Here is an 18,060-nt window from a genome sequence, read left to right on the forward strand (position 1 = left end):
TTTGAAAATGTTAGCCCTATAATACCTCTAAAGTTAAACCTTTTCAATGTTTGGATCTCTTCTATCACACACTGGAAGAAATAAAACTTTTATACATACGCATCTAAAGCATGAACATTTTTGGTCCTGGAAAACTGGTTTGGTGCCTACAAACCAACTTCAATACGATTCTAGAACTTTGAGTTTGAAGATGGCAGAGCAGAAGGACGTGAGCTCACCTCTTCTTCCAGAAACCCAAATCACAACTAACTGCTGAATAACCATGGACCAAAAAAAACACAGCCTGCCAAGAAAGATACCCTGTGTCCAAAGACAAATAAGCCACAGGAAGACAGTAGGAGGGGCACAATCGTGATAAAATCAAATCCCATACACACCAGGTGGGCGACCCACAAACTGGAATGGAAAACAGTTATACCACAGAAGTTCTCCCACAGGAGTAAAAGTTCTGAGCCCCACATCAGGCCCCCCAGCTTGGGGGTCTGGCAACAGGAAGATGAGCTAATGAGGCCCCAGAGATTGTGGCCTTGAAAACAAGTGGGATTTGATTGCAGGAGTTCCACCAGACTAAGGAAAACAGAAACTCCACTCTCAGAGGGTACACTCTCAGAGGGCCTCAAGTGGATAGCAACCAGAGGAAAAAAGCAATGACCTCATTCTCTTATGAGATCAAGCCACACTTACCTGCAAGTATTGGAGCGTCTCCTGTGAAGGCAGTCGAGGGGCAGGTGTGGCTCAATGTGAACACTTGTGGCAGTCATTCTGGGGGAGTACTTGTTGGTGTGAGCCCTCGAGGAAGACTCCAGCTTAGCAACAAATGCTGAAGGAACTTCTGTAGGCAGAAAAGGCCACAACTAGAAATAAGAAAATTATGAAAGGAAAAGCTCAATGGTAAAGGCAAACATGCAATAAAGGTAGGAAATCATCCACACACAAATATGGTATCGAAGTTAGCAGTCATGAGAACAGGAGAGCACAAATGCAAGATACCTGGAAATGCATTCAGAATTAAAACACCAGCAGGGACTTCCCTGATGAATCCGCCTGCCAGTGCAGGGGACACAGGTTCGGTCCCTGGTGTGGGAAGATTCCACATGCCTCGGAGATACTGGACTCATGTTCCACAACTAAGCCTGTGCACCTAGATCCTGTGCTCTGCAACAAGAGAAGCCACCTCAGTGAGAAGCCCATGCACTGAGACTAGAGAGTAGCCGTAGATCACTGAAACTAGAGAAGGCCTGCACAAAGCAAGAAAGACCCAGTATGGAAGTAAATAAATTAACATTAAAAAAACAGCAATTTAAAACAATCCTATTTATGTATAGACTGTTACAGTATCAAAACCTCATGATAACTGCAAACCAAAAATCTACAGTGGATACACACACAAAAAAGTAAAAGGAATCCAAACACAATACTAAATTGAATGGTCAAATCACGAGAGGACAAAAGAGAAAGGAAGAAAAAAGACCTATAAAAACAAATCCAAAACAATTAATGAAATGGCACTAAAAACATACACATGGTGAGTGCTAAGTCGCTTCAGTCGTGTCCGACTCTGTGTGACCCAATGGACTGTAGCCTGCCAGGCTCCTCTGTCCATAGGATTCTCCAGGCAAGAATACTGGAATGGGTTGCCATGCCCTCCTCCAGAGGATCTCTCCAACCCAGGGATCAAACCCACGTCTCCTGCATCACAGGAGGATTCTTTACCACTGAGCCACTGGGAAGCCTCAGAACATACATATACCTTAAATGTTCCAACCAAAAGACATAGTCTGGTTGAATGGATACAAAAACAAGGCTTGTACACATGCTGTCTACAAGAGACCCATTTCAGATCTAGGGACACATACAGACTGAAAGTGAGAGAATAGAGTAAGGTATTCCACGCAGATGGAAGTCAAAAGAAAGCTGGAGTAGCAATATTCATATCAAACAAAATACTTTAAGGACTATGACAAGAGACAAATAAGGATGCTACATAATGATCAGCAGATTGATGATCTAAAAACTGTAAATATATATTCACCCAACACAGGAGCTGTACAACACACTATCATGTCCTGACTTTGTACTTTGAGAGGCTATCCCTGAACAAAATAAAATCATGCTTTTGGAGAAAAAAATACTGTGGAATCTTGCAATTAGCTATTTCTTGGAATTCCCTAGATAAGTAGCATAATAGAGGTTGTAAGCTCTTAAGCCTATCTTAGTGAAATAAAGACTTCATTCATAGAAAGGCAAGGAAAAGTGAAACTGAGGAAAAGAAATGAACTCAAAGGTCCAAGCATAATGTTAATTATAATTTTTCTATTAAAAATTCCTCAGCCAATACTTTAAAAATAATAAAAGCCTTGGGTTTAAGGAAAAATGCCAAAGGGTAGGCTAAAGGCCAATTAGTGTTTTGTTGCCCTTAGTTGCTCAGTCATGTCCAACTCTGTGACCCCATGGACTGTAGCCCACCTGTCTGTGGAATTCTCCAGCCAAGAATACTGGAATGGGTTACCATTTTCTCCTTCAGGGGTTCTTCTGGACCCAGGGATCAAACCCACGTCTCTTGCATCTCCTGAATTGGCAGGCAGATTCTTTACCACTGGTGCCACCTGGGAAGCCTAAAATTAATATAACTCAACAGAAACTGTTGTTTTCTTGATTTGTTTACTACTCATAACTACAAAAGAAAACAGGTTATATACTGTAATTGTGCCTATGTTAAAAAGTTTTTATAAAATCGCTCTATTTCCCAAGGCTTGTTGACAACTGTTAACTCAGTATCATAACATTAATTCTATAGCTCCTAGAATTTTTTTGGTCAGGAATTCCATTATTTATGATTTGTCATCCTGTAATGTCATCCAAAAAATTTGTCCTTTTTGAAGAAAGGCATTAAAATACAAGTAGTTTGTCATTTTGTCTAGTCATTCTGGTTTTGCTTTAAGGTAACTCATATAAGGCAGCAGGCTGTTAACCAATACTTTTTTTTTTTTCTTTCATTTGAAGTGTTTCTTTCAGGGAAATTGTGGTGAGTTTACTATCCCATCAAGTATTACTCCAGAACTTATATGATATCTTATTAGAAGAGTTTGTCAAAGGCCCCTCTCCTGGGGAGGAGAAGATCCAAGGGCCAGAAACCAAGCTGGCTGGCTTCCTCAGATACATCTCCATGCAGAACCTGGCCGTCATCTTTGACCTCCTGCTGGACTCCTACAGGACGGCCAGAGAGTTTGACACCAGCCCAGGGCTGAAGTGCCTGCTGAAGAAAGTGTCTGGCATAGGGGGCGCTGCCAACCTCTACCGCCAGTCTGCCATGAGTTTCAACATTTATTTCCACGCACTGGTCTGTGCTGTTCTTAGCAACCAAGAAACCATCACTGCTGACCAAGTGAAGAAGGTCCTTTTTGAGGACGATGAGAGGAGCACAGATTCGTCCCAGCAGTGTTCATCAGAAGATGAAGACATTTTTGAGGAGACTGCCCAGGTGAGCCCCCCGAGAGGCAAAGAAAAGAGGCAGTGGAGGGCTCGGATGCCCTCGCTCAGCGTCCAGCCCGTCAGCAACGCGGACTGGGTGTGGCTGGTCAAGAGGCTTCACAAGCTGTGCATGGAGCTGTGTAACAACTACATCCAGATGCACCTGGACCTGGAAAACAGTATGGAGGAGGCCCCAATCTTCAAGAGTGACCCTTTCTTCATCCTTCCCTCCTTCCAGTCGGAGTCCTCCACCCCTTCCACCGGGGGCTTCTCAGGGAAAGACACGCCTTCCGAGGATGACCGCAGTCAGACCCGGGATCATGCGGGCGAGCCTCTGAGCCTGAAGGGGACCAGTGGGGAGCTGCTGCTGCTGCCCCCGAGCCCCAAGGTGGAGAAGAAGGATCCCAGCCGCAAGAAGGAGTGGTGGGAGAACGCGGGCAACAAAATCTATACCATGGCAGCCGACAAGACCATCTCAAAGCTGATGACCGAGTACAAGAGGAGGAAACAGCAGCACAACCTGCCTGTCTTCCCCAAAGAGATCAAGGTGGAGAAGAAGGGAGAGGTGCTGGGCGCCAGGGGCCAAGGCTCCCCACTGCTCCAGCGACCCCAGCACCTGATGGACCAGGGACAGATGCGGCACTCTTTCAGCGCCGGCCCTGAGCTGCTGCGCCAGGAGAAGAGGCCCCGCTCCGGCTCCACCGGCAGCTCCCGGAGTGTCTCCGCGAGGGACGCAGAAGCCCAGATCCAGGTGGGTCCCCGCTCACCGGAGGATGCAAAGGGCTGCGCCTGGCTATGCAGGAGGGTGGCTAGGTACAAGGGATCCACCTGTCCCCCCTCTGGGAGCACTCAGACACGTCCCGAGCCTCCAAGATATAGGATCCATCAGTATATCCTTGTGAAACTGAAATCTTACTCTCAGATAATTTCAGAAATTCTTTTTATGGATTATAACAGATACTGTCCAGAATATCCGGAATTAGGACCCCTCCTCCCCCCCCCACCCCCCGCTGTGTAAATAAGATGACTCCAAAGCTTAGAAAATGAATGGACTTTAACTGGCATCCAGTCCTGAGTTTCCCCTTTGAAGTTAGCACTGAAGCAATTCTCTAGTTGGGAAAACTTACGTAAACGGAAAAGGGAAAGTACACATTATGTGGTTATTCCAGTGAATCGTTGTTCTAGCCCATTCTGAGCACAAAATTCTCATTCTTCAGAGTGTTCCTATTCCTTTATATATTTAATAATTGTAATTCTATGGTACATCCCAAAAATGAGCTTGAGAAGTAAAGAATAATGGCACCATTTTGTTCAATTTAAGAAAAGAGGAGATGGGAAAAGAAATAGAGGAATCTAGATTCATCCAGGACCCTTTAGAAATAATCTGGATGTTTATCTTAAATTGTAGATTTCTGTTGCAGGCACAGTAAGTTAGGAGCAATTGGGCAGGACTCTGTAAGCCTATACAGGAGTGTTTTCTTATAATGAACATAAATTTGAAATTAGTATGTATCTTGCAAGCTACTTTTTTGCACTGATGTATCTTGGACATAGAACTTAAAACTTCTTAATTCAGAATCCACAAAAATTGTCTTAGACAAAATTTGAGAAAGTATCCAGATTGAGATGTAAGGTTATTCTTTAACAGATGACCTTTTTGACAAATAAATGATAGTTGCTTTTTCATGTGTTGGAGATTTGCTTATAACTTTAGATGCTATGCTATGCCCGCATGCTTAATCATGTTTGACTCTGTGACCTTTTGGACTGTAGTCCGCCAGGCTTCTCTCTCCATAGGCAAGAATGCTAGAGTGGGGTGCCATTTCTTTTTCCAAGGGACCTTCCCAACCCAGGAATTGAACCCGCATCTCCTGTGTCTCCTGCATTGTAGGAGGATTCTTTATCTGCTGAACCATTGGGGAAGCCCCATAATTTTAGAAGTTATCCTAAATTAAGGCAAAAAGTGAAAGTGTTAGTCACTTAGTCATGTCTGACTCTTTGCGACCCCATGGACTGTAGCCCACCAGTCTCCTCTGTCCATGGAATTCTCCTGGCCAGAATACTGGAGTGGGTTGCCATTCCCTTCTCCAGGGAATCTTCCTGATGCAGGGGTCAAACCTGGGTCTCCTGCATTGCCATCTCTTTACCATCTGAGCTACCAGGGAAGACTTCTTCCAAGTTTTCTAGGTGTTCTAGAGGCTATTGATTAAGTGTTTTATGGCCTATGAAACTCTTATTATGAGAAGCCGAGAGATTTTTTAAACATCTGAAGAATAAGAATTTTGTACTTTGTAAAAATTGAAAATAAGATATTCCTAATGTTAGAGGAGTCTCTGCTACCCTTTATATATATGAACTTAAGCTGACATTTAATTATAAGCACATTAAATTAAAGTAAAGACTAACTTACTGAAGCCGGAAGCCTGAGAAAACTCATTTGCAGATTAGCCAGACTCAAGTGTACAAATGAAACCACTGGAGAAAACTGCTCATTCTCTTAATTCATTTCTCTTAGGCATGGACCAACATGGTGCTAACAGTCCTAAATCAGATTCAGATCCTCCCAGACCAGACCTTCACAGCCCTCCAGCCAGCAGTGTTTCCGTGTATCAGCCAGCTCACCTGTCACGTGACTGACATCAGAGTTCGCCAGGCTGTGAGAGAATGGCTCGGCAGAGTGGGCCGTGTCTATGACATCATTATGTAGAAGACCCACCTTCCAGGCCCGAGGAAAAATGCTAGGAGGGTTTAGAGTATGTCTGCCAATCCAACTGATAGCATTTTCCTCACCACCAGCCCCAGTGTCTCAGAGAACACCCCGTCCGTCCCTAACTAATCAGCACTGGGGCTATTCTGGATACTACGGTTATGTGTGGATGACACAAGTGATACTCTAATTTGGCAGCGCGTTGCTGAAGAGTCTACATTCCTTGACTCATTTCTAAATCTTACTTCCCAATGCATTTGCCTGTACTGTTATCCCCAAATGGGTCACTTTTAAGGACCACTCCTATGAAAACACTACATTGATCCACTGATTCGTTATTTTAAAAAATGCAATAGCTAAAGAAATATCTGGTGGTAAGTCAAGCTGATGTACACGCAGACATCTCATAACAGACAGGATTAATTGGAAAAAGATATATATTATGATTATGAGTTCGGCAGGGAAGAAACAGTTAGAAAAATGTATTCTTGGGTGTCCTAATGAAGAAAGGGAAGATTCACTTCCTCTGTAAAATACTCCAGAATATTTCAAAATTGTTCCTAGGTTGTCAAGATTTTCTGGTTGGTATTCGCCAACTTCATGTAAGGTACTGTTGTGCCTTCATGTCCCTGCTTCTACAGGAGGAAAGTTCTTTCCTGGCAGGGTTTTAAGCCTGTGGCATGGAAACCTTTGATGCACAGTACCCAGTGGTATTGGCTGATACAGCGCCAAATGTCTTGACTGGCCACCCTGACAGTCCCACTAGTCTTTGCTTTTGCTCCCAAGGCAAGAAATGAAAAGGGAAAGCAAAAATGGTGCCTTAGCTCCTTGTTGCACAGACATTTCTATGCTCCACAATAATCCAAATATAAGGTATAACATTTGGTTTTTAAGAAAACAAAACAACTCAGTTTATATCAACATGTTTGGAAAAAAGGAACTCGAGAATTTGCCGTCCAGTGAGCTGACTTCTCAGGGAAGGGGGCAGGAAGTATAGGGGTAGGAAGACAGTTGGAAGGGGTGGGAAAAAAGATGATGAAACCATTTAAAATCTGAAAGTATTAGACAACAATCATATGAATAGTGTCGTTCATATATGCTGTAGTCTCAAAATAACATAAAACTACAGGAGAAAAGGTCATAGAATGAAATTTAGGAAATAACAAACATTTTTCAATTTAAAATATTTCTCCTCTCTGGCAAATAGATTGGCCATCTGTTTGAGGCCTTTTTATTCAGGCCATTGTTTTAAGCGGATATTTTTTTTCCTCATTAACACTAAACAGTTTGGAATCTTTGTCTTATTATTTACAGTGTATTTAATATTAAATTATAAAAGTGATTGCAATTCCTCAGTCAAGCCCACTCATACACATTCTAAAGAGTTAGTTGCTAAGATATATGTCGTAATTTTCCCAACTCCTAATAATTACTGAAAATTGAACATCTTATCCCTAAAGCATCAACTCTTCAGTATGGAAGTAAGGATTTAAAACCGACAGCTTTATTCAGTGTTAGTATTTTTAAATTTTGTCTTCCATGGGAATGTAGAACTCTATACAAGGTTAAGAGGAAGACAGGGCTCCCTGATTTATTTAGGCATTCTAACGTAGAAAACCTTATCATTCACTACGCCATCTAGAGATCACCACAGAATTCAGAAGACATGTGTCCAGTTCCACAAAACACTCCTTGCCTTCAGTTTTTGCTCATTAGACAATAATGCAGGTTTAGAGACAGATGAACAATTTGATCTTAACAGGCAATGAGTTGTTGGGATAGCAGTGAGTTGTGTGCTGTACTTTTGACTTTGTATATTTTTTAAGTGGAATTCAAAGTTGGGTACTTTTTTTTTTAACGAAAGCCATACACATGGTTGTTCTCTTTCTTTTTGTAGCTTAGCTAAGGCTCATTTCCCCGTGAACCTGTGAGTATTCCACAAGCTACGGAAGTGAGAGAGGAGCTTCAGCAAAGCAGAGTATTAGCAAATTAATTACAAAACATTTATACCTAGCACTTTTTATAAAGTACAAAAGTTCTAAGGAAGCCAGTCTCCATTTATGAATGTCATGTTCTAGAAGTTGTTAACTGCTTGGAAATCAGAATTTATTCTCTATGACGGGATCCATGGTGCAGTTATGAAAACAAGTTTACCCCACACTGTATTCAAACTCTGCTCTAGTACCAGCTTAATTACAGGTCCCAAGAATAAAAGATGAGAGAATGTACATCTGTTCTCTACCTACAATTTTGTCAGAGGGTTTCAGTCCCCTCGCATCGTCTTTTCTCTAGACCACCCCTAGGCCTACAGGGGTCTTCAGCCCATCTCCATTCCCAGCATGCACTGTGCACCATATCCATGTCAGATTTCAGCTGGAAAGTTAGCTAAGCCACAGTAATACTTTTCAGAGGTATCAGCAGTTTTCAAAAAGGACATTGCTTGATGCAAATAATCTCCAAAGAATAGTACTTCAGGTCACGGTGAAGTCAGTCAAATCTTCACAGGGAAAAAGAGATAATTAAAAACCCCTTAGTTGAGTGGTCTCTTCCCAGAGTGCCCCGTCAGTCCATCATTCTTCCTGGTGTTTCTGCCTTTTCCCATCTCTTTCATCCCCTCCCATGGTCTCTGAGAGACCAAGGTCAAGACAAGTCTTTGTAGTTTCAACAGCTAGTACCATATATTTTCAGATCTAAGCAGAATAAGATTTTGCACCTTGCTTTTAATTGCCTGTATTTACTGCCAAAAATGTGTTACCCTATGGTTGAGATTTATTCTTTTTCTAATATTTTCATAAAGTGTTCATCTTTTCCAACTTGAAGAAACACCTGTAAAACTCAAGTGCAGAAGAATTCCTGACTGAACAGCCCAGCCAGTTACACCACAGTCTACAACAGATTACTCCTTGCCACGGGAGATTTGAGGGAGGGCCAATAAAAATTGCTCACGGCATCTCTCCTACCTCGTGCATCTTCTGATCAGCTTTTACAGATGCTTAGGCTGCCTCTTTACACCCTCTTGTCATCTCTCCCCTTATGATTATTTTTCTGCCTTCTCCATCAATACAAAACTAGGACACCTGTTTACCACTTTGAGGCTATTTGACTGACCAGCGCAGATACTAACATCTATCAGCTCAGACTAAATCCAACATGCCAAAATGTTAACATAATTCCATAGTACCTTTAAATTGAAACTTCTTGGTACAATGATCACTAGGCTTTGCTGTTCTTATTGTTCTAAGGAGAGGGCTTATACAAAGTCAGCTGAGAAAGTCACACAGCCTTAACTATAAGAAGGTAATACAATTATGTTAATAGACACTTTTGACTTCTCCAAATACATCACAGTATTGCTCACGTAGGAAAGTTTTCTCAGAAAGAAAAATGTGTTCATGTCTTCAGTCCTATGAAACTAAGCAAATGAAGACCTTTGTTTGGAGTTGATAATAGTAGCAAGAGGTTACAAACAGCAGGGGGTGGGGAGATATCACTGAGTGCTTCTGAGACTGTGGACCTTAACCTAGATACCATATTTAACTCCCACAAGAACACTGTGAAACAAGTATTGTAGTCCTCCTTTTTTCAGATGAGGATGCAGACCCAGAGAGGTTCAGAAAACTTGTCCAAGATAACTCAAAGGGTAAAGTTGGTTGCTAAAGAGACATTTCTGAATTCAAAGGCCAAGGCCTCTCTGTAACACCATGTCTAAGTGCGCAAACACTTCAGTGTTTCCGGAAATTAAACAGTTAAAATAAGCTGAAGATAGTTCATTGATGTCCCTATCTACAGTGTTATAGAGATTTTTCATATAGAATTTTAAAAAGAATAAGATAGTGCTTAGGCATAATAAGGTCATATATAATATAAAGAAACCAAATCTAAACATTTAAAGCAGATCCTCAGTGGAAATTTTAAAAACTCACCAAATTAGGTGGAAATATTGGAAAATAATATTGTCCGTGGCCAGATGTTATACAGAAAAACATGACGGTCGGTGTCTGGAATGAAAGGATCTGTTGACCTTTTTCAATTACCATTTAATCACTCAGAATAAAGTGCCCTGTAGCCAACAGTGCCTCTCTGCTTCGCTAGGAAGTAAGTGGGACTAAATGGTAGGTCATCATCAAACTTTGGGAATATGCACAAAAAAAATGACCATTTTTCAAAATACGCGTTCTCTGAAGAGGAAACAGCTAGTCAGACAGGATAGCTTAAAGATTCAAGTACTGCGGGCATCAGGCCACTATCCATAGTAACATATACTGTAACACCTAAATAGTCTACTTGCTTTGTAGATAAGGAAACAGGCAAAAGGAAAATCCAACATATTGCATTAAGTGGATGACAGAATTTACATCTGCTTGGGTACCATTTAGGGAGATTTAGTGTGGCCTTAAAAAGCAAACGACTATTTTTAAGCACTTTTTAATTGGATATATGAGCTTATTATATGGTAAGATGTATGAAACTGGATAAAGAACTCATTTATAATTATGCCTCATCCAAAAAAAAATGTGTTCTCCTTGTTCACGAGTAGAGCAATCTAGAAAACTTCGTCTCTGTCTTTCTGTGAGATCCCTTTCCTCTGGCTATATTGTAATATATGTGTTTGATGTGGAAGTAACAACTTAATCAAGATTTTTGATTAAAACACCATTTAGATTTCCAAAATACAATGATTACTTCAGGGAAGATAGACCAAAAAAAAAATCATCCCCTGGGATAATGTAAGAGAAAACTTACTTGAGAACAAGGCCTAATTTCCTTGTAAAGAGGGGCACTAATTAACTGAAGAACACACCACTCGCACCATACAAAATCTTTCCCCTCTATCTTTGTATAATAATGCAAAGTGGGGGTTGCGTGGGGCCGGGGTCCAGAAAGGAGAGACTAGCTGGCCATCGTACTGATAAAACTGCAGTCAGCTTCTGCTGAATTCATCCACCTCTGGTCCCTCCAGCCATTTCAACCACCAGGAGTTACTTGTACTGTTAATTCCTATCCTAAAGGTTCAAGCAGTGGTTGTCTAGTATCTTATGACTTTACAACAGTAGTTGTCAAACTTCAGCACACGTCAGAATCACCTGGAGGGTTAAGACACACATTCCTGGGCCCATGCCCAGAGTATCCAATTCAGTAGGCCTACGGATTTGCATTTTGCATTGATTTTCTAACAGTTTCCAGTTGAGGCCAGTGCTGCTGATCTGGGGACCACACTTTCAGAACCAATGCTCGGACAAAGTTTCTAACTACTCCCTTTAAGATCAGCCTAACTTATCAAGCACTAGAGAAAAACTGAACGTCCCCTTGGGCAGACAACTTGGATTCTCTACAGCATTCCTGTTCGATCTTCCCAGTTTCCAGGTTTATCATGCCAACAATTGATTTTTACAAGCTAGAAGACAATGAATGTATACGTTCTATGGAACAGTGAGATCAGTGTGAGTTTCTCGTCTTTGTATTTAGAAACATTAACTCTATGGACAACCTTTTGTATCATGTTGACTTTTTGACTTGTACTGAAGGTGATTTTAAAGTATGTAGTGTTTTAATTTCTTCTGTCCACACAGTTTTGATGAGATGTTTCCATGCTGATTCCATCATAACCTTGGCTCCTGGCTCTAGAAATGTTTGAGTAGTTGCTCCCTTGCCAGTAGTTTTATATCCCTCATCTGTCACCAGAATATCAGCACATCAAGATGGTATCATACTACTGGATGTGCCTTCATTTTTCACTTAACTGTCTGGTGTAAATTAATATTTTAATTTCCAGTGTATCTGTAAAGAGTCTACCAAATGGCTTCATGGGAACTTGCATACTGAACCAACTCCTTTCTGAGCAGCATATGTGCCTGTTTTAAGGACTTTACGGTAAATATGTTATATTTGTGCACATATCTACCCAATCGAGACCATATCTATTATCTCATCTTCCAAATGATGAGAAAAACATCAAAGTGCATCGGTATGTTTTGGGAGTACAGTGAAATCTTAATCATGTTACATATAAATGGGGCCTTAGTTTATCTCCTAACTCTTTATTCACTTAATTCACTTTGCAAATTCTTTTTCTATTAAAAAAATATAAGAGAAAAAAATTAAGTACCTTAAAATAATCTCCCTTTTATAAACATATTAATTACACATAATTTTTATTAGTTCAGTAAGTTTCTTTAAAGACTTCTCTAAGTATCCTGACATTATTTAAACTGTTATATAAGTGGAAAATAAGGACTATATTTACTAGAATTAGATGAGAAAGCATATCAATGTCAGTGATATCGAGGACTGAAGTTTTTGCCTCGGCAGATGGAAATAATTGAAGCTTTCCTATTGCAGTTGCATTTCCCATGATAATTTTTGGAAATTATGTGTGCATTTAGTTCTTTTAATAATAACTGATATTGAATTAAATTTTAAAAGTTAATCTCTAGAAATAATTTTTGTCTTACCAACTGCTGCCAAAACGGGGAGGGAGGAATCTAAATGCCAGTCTTTTGAACTAACATGTGAAGTATATTGTCTGTTCACATTGGAAGTGCATGGCCCTGACTCCACCAGCCGCCAGTGGCCACCGTGGCTGCCTCATGGTTAAGTGCAGGCAACTCTGTCCCTCCCTCTGACGTCTTTCATCTGATTTTTGTTGGAAGTAGTTTGCTCTAATAAAAATTGGTTTCCCACAAAATAGGTAAAATTGGACAAAGGCTAATGCTTTTGGTATTTGGGGTTTCACTTGAACTGAAACCATGTGGTAGAATCCCAAGGTATGGCATGATCGGGGCAGGAGCAAGTGCCCAGAGGGAAAGGCTTGCTTTGTCTGGTTTTGTTTCTTGATTTGTTTTTAGTGGGAGGGGAGAGCCAACAGTAAGTTTCTTGCCCTAATTGTGCCAAGAGATGATTTTCCTGCTGTTCTAAGAGGAATAGACTTAGATAAATTATGTTACAATCGGTTCCCCTACTACCATTTCCCAGTCTTAAGTGTAAAGCCAATGGGTGGTAAGGGTCCTTTTATCCTTTCTTGTATTATGCCAAAGACTAGACTTGTTTTCTTTGAAAATTATAAATTACTGAAGCTTGGTATAGCCATAATGATTTGAGTCAGTATACCATTTTATCCATAGAATGCAAAACTCATCTTTGCAATCCCCTGCACCAGGAGCCTTGAAGCATTTTGTTTACCCCAAAGGACTTGTCAAGGAAGTACAGCTTTTGTTTTGCCTTCTTATTCAGTCGGTTGGTCACATTTATTTTTTAAAAAATGAAAACTACTGTCCTTTATATGTTGATATAACTATTTGATTTGATATAATCTGTCTGTTGTTAAACAGGTTCCTGTAAGCAAGCTTGCAAGTGTATTTTGTGTACATTTTATCTGAGGTGAAAATGAAAATTCTAAAGAGAAAATATTTTAAAAGATATTGTATTTATGTTGCTTGTGTTGTAGAATAAAGATTCAGATGCATTAAAAAATCTGGTATGTGAAACCATTTTTTTCACTGAATAAATATATTGAAATAATCTATGTAAATATCCTGTTTACAGAATTCTGCTAAATGAACTAGGTTCCTTTCTTTGGTGTTTCACTACTCTGAAGAAACTCTCCCTTCCAACTATAATTTGGAGATGGTCACTGTTGATAATTTGGTGAACACCTAGAAAATACAGCTGAAGAAAAAAATGTATATAACATAGTATTATATATTATATACAATACTATATTATATATAATAGACTATGTAGCTATATAATATATAATACTGTCTATGTAGCTATATTATATATAATACTGTCTATAATAATCTATATTATATATAATAATGTATATATTTACTTCATATACATCATTGGTTCCTTTATAACAATGAGGGCTTATTTTGCAATATTATTTTGATGCTTATTTTCCTGAGAATGGATATCAAATTCACATGAGTAGATATTGATGTAGTTTATTTAAAAAAAATAAATGAATGTTACCTTGTTTGTTCATAAACAACCAAATCCCTAAATTAATAGGATATCGTTATTAAAATGTAATAGTAGAAAGAAAAACTTTTACTTTTTAATAGCCACTTTAAACTTCATTATCTTATTCGATTGCAGTTTTTAAAATGACTCTTTCAAAAGCCTATGGAGAGCCTAAGTCTAGGAATCATCATACCCAAATTGTGGAAAACAGCGATTTGGCCACTAGAGGGATCAAAGCCGTACAAAATGGATGGAATCTGTGCGTATGACATTAAATCATGATTCTATCATTCTGTCACACACTCTGGTAAACTCACAGTTGTACTCAGTCCCTTCCATTGTATTAACAAAATAAAACTAAAATAGACAGTAACATACTTTACATAAGGACACCACCAACAAGGGACCAGCCATGTTTATAGAGAGCTACGGCCGCGTAGAGAAGCTCTTGGGACTCAGCCAGAAAAGCTGAGGTCACATGCTAAGCACTGCCCCTTCCTGGAAGTAGGAAGACCAGACAACACTTGTGTACAGAGCTCAAGGTTCCTACTCCATAAAAGGAATATAAATCTCAACAGACTGTTTCAAGATAACACAAAAACTCCAGTGTTGCAGTGCTTTATAAATGCTGCTGCTGGTGCTGCTAAGTCACTTCAGTCGTGTCCAACTCTGTGTGACCCCATAGATGGCAGCCTACCAGGCTCCCCGGTCCCTGAGATTCTCCAGGCAAGAACACTGGAGTGGGTTGCCATTTCCTTCTCCAATGCATGAAAGTGAAAAGTGAAAGTAAATTCACCCAGTCGTGTCTGACTCTTACTGATCCCATGGACTGCAGCCCACCAGGCTCCTCCGTCCATGGGATTTTCCAGGCAAGAGTACTGGAGTGGGCTGCCATTGCCTTCTCCAATGCTAATGCCTAATAAATGCTAACTTGAGACTTCCCTGGTGGTTCCGATGGTAAAGCATCTGCCTACAGTATGGGAGACCCGGGTTCAATCCCTGGGTTGGGAAGATCTCCTGGAGAAGGGAATGGCAACCCACTCCAGTATTCTTGCTTGGAAAATCCCATGGATGGAGGAGCCTGGTAGGCTACAGTCCATGGGGTCGCAAAGAGTCAGACACGACCAAGCGACTTCACTTTATTATGTGTTAGAGAATAACCCATTTTATAACTAGCCCCACTATTTTGCAAGATGATTTTATACTTGAGATCTAGTGTGTACATATTCTTGACATTCGCATCCGTGAGTGTACTACAACACATAAAGCTTAACGTCTTGGGCCAGTCTTATATGAGGTCAGCAGCTCATATGCAGATCCCTTTAACCGAACATTTTAGAAATAAATTCTAGGTCAAAACCAATTTTTCCATTATTAATATCCAGCAATAAATACAATATGTACATAAATCTATACGTATTTCTTTAAAGACTGGATATGCTTCAACTATGTGGCTAATGACCAAAACTTTTGTTATGATTTAACTTTGATAAATATTTCATTTCACCCATTAGAAAATTCACTTTTATATCCAGCCTAAAGATAGATTCAGTACAGAAGTGAAAATAAAATTGAAGTATGATGCAATATTGTGCCTTTTAAACACTGACCAACATTCCTATTATCTCAAGCCTTTGGAAGAGTGCTCTAAGCGTGCCTTTTATCTCTACTTTGTTTTTACCATATTTCAAGATTCCTGGTTACAACATCCAATCCTTTGTGCCCTGAGTCTGCCCTGCTAACTAAATCTGGTTGCACAAAAATGTTTGGTTGTCAGAGAAACAAACTATCCAATTTAATGATCTCATCCAAACTCAGAGATGGTACTGGCATAATTAAATTCCAGAGAAATTTATAGTATTTTCTAAATCACAAAAAAAGTACTATTTCAACATGAAGGGATCAGATTTATAACAGTTTAGAATAGAGAATTCAAATATTGAACTTTAATTGATTTTAATATGGTTTTATCAATATATTATTTGCTATATTGGACTATTCTTGTAACTAGTGCAAATGATATAAAGAAGGAAAACAACATCCTTTTCCCATTCTCTCCAGCAGAGAATAATCTTAAAGAAAATAAATTAGATGTTAAATATTGTAATACAGAAGCCTCCAGTATGACTCAACTTGAAAAAGTAGGTATTGAAGTTAATTTACCAATTATAAAGGAATAGATACTATTGGATATATTAGAGTTAACAGTTTAATAGTCTAAGGTTTAGTTTAATCAGCTCCTGAAATGGCTATCAAATCAGTAAATACTAATGAATTTTCTAATATAACAATGAATTCTAAAAATAGCATTCTTCTCAAACCCTACATAGGTTTATTTTTGAAGTAGAAATATATCATTATAAACCTCTCATCAAAATTATTTAGAAATAGATTTCTTGGAAAACTGAGCATAGCTGGTATCTGTTCAGTATCTATTCAAGTAGATAGTTGGTTCAGAGGTCACTGTTTCAGGGGAGGGCTAGGAAATGACGGGGCGGAATGATCAAACTGCCTGTGAGATTCTCTGGCTCTTATATTCCCAAGATAGAGAGGGAGGGAGGGAGAGAGAAAGAGGAATGGAGAGAGGATATTTCATTTGGGTTGTGAGGGAAGGGTGTCATGGAAAGGAAGAGGGTAGACAAATTCTCTAAGGGAAAAACATGAGGGAAAAGAATTCCTTCCTCTTTGACTAGAGCTGAATTCCCTGGTCTGGAAGAAAGAGGAAGAAAGGCGTTTAATAGCAGAAAGGCTGCAGGTCAGGGAGAACCTCTGCATTGGCAAAGCTATAAGAAAAGGCAGTCCTTCATGGTATTCCTTGGCTGATCGCATGGAGAAAAAGTCCCAAACCCCATGTGTGGCCCAGAGCAGCAGAAAGATGGCATAGAAGTAGCAGACTGATCAGCCACCGTGGCAGAATGAGGCTCAGTACACTTTTTTGAGTTAGAAAAAAAAAGAAAATAAAATTGAAATTTGATACATGAACTTGTGGGCTGAGATTTATATCAGCTTTTGTAGTGAATTACCTAAAATCATGATCTCGGTGGGTTTACAAGGCAATTGGAATCAGCAGTGGGTAGGGGTAGGCAGAGACAGCCACTCCTACTAATGCAAATTTATTTCCAAGGAAATGCCCACAGAGTTGGTGCTTGAAAAGCTCTCCCAAGTCCAATGTCGTTAGCCCTTGGCAGCATCAGAAAGGTTGCTGCCCACTTAGGGAGCAAGGGCTGTCTCATCAGGTCCTCTTCCTCTAAGGTCCCAAATTCTCTCCCCTGGGATGTACGAGCTGTTTATGACAGAGCAGAGTGATCATAAACTTTTTCACTCCCTTCTTTCACTTTCATCAAGAGGCTTTTTAGTTCTTTGCTTTCTGCCATAAGTGTGGTATCTGCGTACATGAGGTTATTGCTATTTCTCCCAGCAATCTTGATTCCAGCTTGTGCTTCATCCAGCCTGGCATTTCTCATGAGGTACTCTGCATGTAAGTTAAATGAGCAGGGTGACAACATAGCCTTGATGTACTCCTTTCCCGATTTGGAACCAGTCTGTTGTTCCATGTCCAGTTCTAACTGTTGCTTCTTGACCTGCATACAGATTTCTCAGGAGGCAGGTAAGGTTGTCAAATCCAGCAGTTCCTCCCATCTGGGGGCCTCAGATGCTGCATGTAAACCAAATGTGTCCTCCACCTGAATCCATAGCCTCCCTTCTAGTTGCTTCTGGATATACTTGGGCATCTCACCTCCCTTTTGCCAGTGGCTGCTTTAGTCCCACTTTATATTTTAGCTAACCAGGAAGACATCCCCCACTTCATATGAATTATAACTCATAGTTACTCACTCATGTCCAACTCTACAAAGTCCACTGGGTTCCTCTGTCCATGGAACTCTCGAAGCAAGAATACTGGAGTGAGTGGCCATTCC

At 40.0% G+C, this 18,060-nt stretch overlaps 1 protein-coding gene across 9 annotated transcripts in view; it reads left to right on the forward strand.

Annotated features, from left to right (window-relative positions):
• Nucleotides 1–13,648, forward strand: part of ARFGEF3 (ARFGEF family member 3) — a 178,504-nt gene extending 164,856 nt beyond the window's left edge. For all 9 annotated transcript variants that reach the window (XM_086318045.1, XM_086318047.1, XM_086318053.1 and 6 more), the window contains 2 exons: nucleotides 3,004–4,222; nucleotides 5,987–13,648. In XM_086318045.1, coding sequence (XP_086174171.1) covers nucleotides 3,004–4,222; nucleotides 5,987–6,178 — 1,411 coding nt within the window. In that variant the 3' untranslated portion in view covers nucleotides 6,179–13,648. The remainder of the gene's footprint in view (nucleotides 1–3,003; nucleotides 4,223–5,986) is intronic.
• The last annotated feature ends 4,412 nt before the right edge of the window (nucleotides 13,649–18,060 follow it).

The sequence above is a fragment of the Bos grunniens genome, chromosome 9 (assembly GCF_055505025.1).
Source record: "Bos grunniens cultivar Pamir isolate PY7600 chromosome 9, Bosgru_T2T1.0, whole genome shotgun sequence".
Classification (NCBI taxonomy): domain Eukaryota; kingdom Metazoa; phylum Chordata; class Mammalia; order Artiodactyla; family Bovidae; genus Bos; species Bos grunniens.